The 3,088-nt window shown below is 33.4% G+C and overlaps 1 protein-coding gene across 2 annotated transcripts in view; it reads left to right on the top strand.

Moving 5' to 3' along the window:
- The first annotated feature begins 531 nt into the window (after nt 1-531).
- The window catches only part of LOC111468178 (V-type proton ATPase subunit B 2-like), a 5,016-nt gene continuing 2,459 nt past the window's right edge, over nt 532-3,088 (top strand). Inside the window, exons 1-7 of one of the 2 annotated variants that reach the window (XM_023113299.1) lie at nt 532-641; nt 986-1,053; nt 1,197-1,252; nt 1,332-1,430; nt 1,696-1,755; nt 2,271-2,382; nt 2,489-2,697. In XM_023113299.1, coding sequence (XP_022969067.1) covers nt 996-1,053; nt 1,197-1,252; nt 1,332-1,430; nt 1,696-1,755; nt 2,271-2,382; nt 2,489-2,697 — 594 coding nt within the window. In that variant the 5' untranslated portion in view covers nt 532-641; nt 986-995. Of the gene's footprint in view, nt 642-691; nt 897-985; nt 1,054-1,196; nt 1,253-1,331; nt 1,431-1,695; nt 1,756-2,270; nt 2,383-2,488; nt 2,698-3,088 lie in introns of those variants that run through there. The other variant, XM_023113300.1, reaches the window with a different exon arrangement.

The raw sequence follows: 3,088 nt of genomic DNA, 5'->3' as shown, positions 1-3,088 counted from the left end.
AAAAAAAAAAAAAAAAAAAAAAAAAAAAAAAAAAAAAAAAAAAAAAAAAAAAGGGAAAAGATTCACGAATTACCCCTGGCCAACGTACACCCATGCAAATCACGACGATGAGATAAAAGATTTAACTAAAATACAGATAATGAAGCGGGTCCCTCTTAGGGCATTTTGGTCATTTCACTCGCCAAAAGTAAATTAAAAAATTCCCACATCTGTCAATCGTGGACCAATAGATTCTCGCCACGTAACATGGGCTAAACTACGCAAGAATCTCTCTTATTACTACCATTATTTTTTTGCAATTCCATAATTCAACTAAATTACCAAACCATTAAATTTTCGTAAACTAAAAAAATAATTAAATTACAATAATATATTCCTATTATAATTTTAATACTAAAATTACGATACTACCCTTCCTCTTTTATAAACTACAAAAATTAAGATTCATATTTTAATTAATATTTACTGTAATTTTGAAAAAAAAAAATGGAAAATGGATATTCCGAGTAAAATTTAGTTTCTTCAATTATTAATAATAATATTTCCAGTCCGTCAGATCCCAGATTACATCTTCTCGCTGCTGTCCACATCTCTTCTCGCACTCGGTTCCTCTATCAGATCAGGAGAAGCGAAAAGCACAGGTTTGAATCTTCGTGTTCTCTTTCAGATCCATATTGAATCCAAAAACTTTCTTAATCGTTCTTTGATTGCCTCGGATTCTCGTTTTTGTTAGGAATATGTTTTTGATTTGCCTCTTCAGGCTATACTAGTTGATTACGCTTGTTTTATCCGAACTTGGATTCTTCTGTGGTTGCGAATTGTAGCCATTTGATTTCGAGGATAGTTTTGTGTTTTTGTTTTCCTGTGGTGATTGGTTTGTGTTGAGGAAGTTGAAGGTGATTGGATTAATTTAGTGATACATTCAATTGAGCTATTTTGTTAATTTGTTGTAATTAAGTTTTATTCTTTGTTCTTGGTGTGTTAGTGATTCAAGTATGGGTATGGAACAAAACAATCATGATGCAGAGGAGGGAACGCTGGAGATTGGCATGGGTAGGTTTTCAATAGCTTGTCTTTGCTATCATTTCTCAATTTTTTTCAGTTTTATTGTGATCAAATGGATATAAGCCTCAGAATCAAGCATCTTGAAACTTTTGTTCTGTGTAAATGATTTTCGATTGGTTTTCGTGCTGCAGAATATAGAACAGTCTCGGGAGTTGCTGGTCCCTTGGTTATTCTGGACAAAGTCAAGGTATGGATCCTTTCTCTCTGGTTCGTCTAGTATATTGTATACAGATTCTAGGTACTGACTCTTTTTCTTAAATTCCCAGGGACCTAAGTTTCAGGAGATCGTTAATATTCGTCTCGGAGATGGATCAACCAGGCGTGGTCAAGTCCTGGAAGTTGATGGGGAGAAAGCTGTTGTTCAGGTTATCTTCGTTAGCGCTTTTCTGTTTTATTTCCAGTTTCACTATTAGACTGACTTCTTACGTAGGATCGAGGTTCAGGCATAATGTGCTCGCTCTTTGGTTGAGTGTTCGTGTCCAGATTATACACTGGTTTTGGTCAATTGATACCATTAATTTTTGCTAATCTTCTACTGAGATTGTACTGCCTCACTTTCTTTTTTGTTGTTTATTCATGGAAAGCTTTTCATCTACTTATAATATTTGATTTGTTGCTTTCAATTTCCAGGTATTTGAAGGGACATCTGGAATTGATAACAAATATACAACTGTGCAATTTACCGGAGAGGTACGAACCCTATTATAAATAGAAGAAATGATTGAATTTATCTTGTCAAATGAATTTGTTCGAATCTCTCTGTTTTTTTTCGTGAACATTCAGTCGGAAAGATTTAGTAGCATTTCCACGATATAGTTATGATCAATTAATGGGACTCGTCTTTTGTAAAGGGATTCAATAGAGGGAAAAAGAATTGACAAGAGACCTGTATAAAGGAAAAAACAATACGAGGTTAATCACCGATGCCTATAAATGGATCGGTTCAACTGCATAGACTTTTCATGTTCAACGCTTAATCTTGAAAATTGTTTATTCCTTTTTAACCGAAATTTTCGGAGGGTACTTCAAACTAGCGTCTGGCACCATGCTTACCTTTTTTTTTTTTTTTTTGGAAATTCTGCTGCCAGCCACCAGGTCTTGGAAACTTGAAATTGATAAAGAGATTCATTGAGTTTCTCTATATTTTAACCTTGTTCTACACTTAATTTTGTTGCTCATTACTTCTGTTCTGATCTTTTTTGTAGGTTTTGAAAACTCCAGTCTCTTTGGACATGCTTGGGCGAATTTTTAATGGTTCTGGAAAACCCATTGATAATGGTCCTCCTATCTTGCCTGAGGCTTATTTGGACATTTCTGGTATGTTGCTGGAAATCTAGAGAAATCATTTTCCTTATTTTTCCATTTTAATAAGTTCACAGTTTACTATATTTTATTTTCCTGATGTGCTATTCTTCTTCCTTAGGGAGTTCTATAAACCCTAGTGAGAGAACTTATCCTGAAGAGATGATTCAGACTGGGATTTCTACAATTGATGTCATGAATTCCATTGCTAGAGGACAAAAGATCCCTCTTTTCTCAGCTGCAGGTCTTCCTCACAATGAAATTGCTGCCCAGATATGCCGTCAGGCTGGCTTGGTAAAGCGGTTGGAGAAATCCAACGATCTTCTCGAGGTATAGCCTATAGTTGTATGATTTTGCAGACATGTGTTTTTTTCTTTCTCAACGAGTTGATTTGGAAAATGAAATTGCATGGTAGATGTATCCACTCTAAATTTTTTTATTATTTAAAATTTATAGAGGCCATACTTCCTTTTTAGTAAATGTGTGAAATTATTTTGTAATAAGTAAAAAATATAATGAATTTGATCTTCAAGTTTAAGTTAAATTTGCAATTACATGCAAGTTACTGCAATGCTGAAATCTATGTGATAATCTTGATGCTTTCTTGAGGTGTATTGATTTGATAATCTTGATGCTTGTTTAGTGGAGAGTTTTTTTTTTTTTTTTTTTTTTTTTTTTTTTTTTTTTTTTTTTTTTTTTTTTTTTTTTTTTTTTTTTTTTT

The sequence above is a fragment of the Cucurbita maxima genome, unplaced genomic scaffold, assembly GCF_002738345.1.
Source record: "Cucurbita maxima cultivar Rimu unplaced genomic scaffold, Cmax_1.0 Cma_Scf00036, whole genome shotgun sequence".
Lineage (NCBI taxonomy): Eukaryota > Viridiplantae > Streptophyta > Magnoliopsida > Cucurbitales > Cucurbitaceae > Cucurbita > Cucurbita maxima.
The sequence above is the reverse complement of the archived record's forward strand: the minus strand, read 5'-3'. Positions and strand labels throughout refer to the sequence as shown.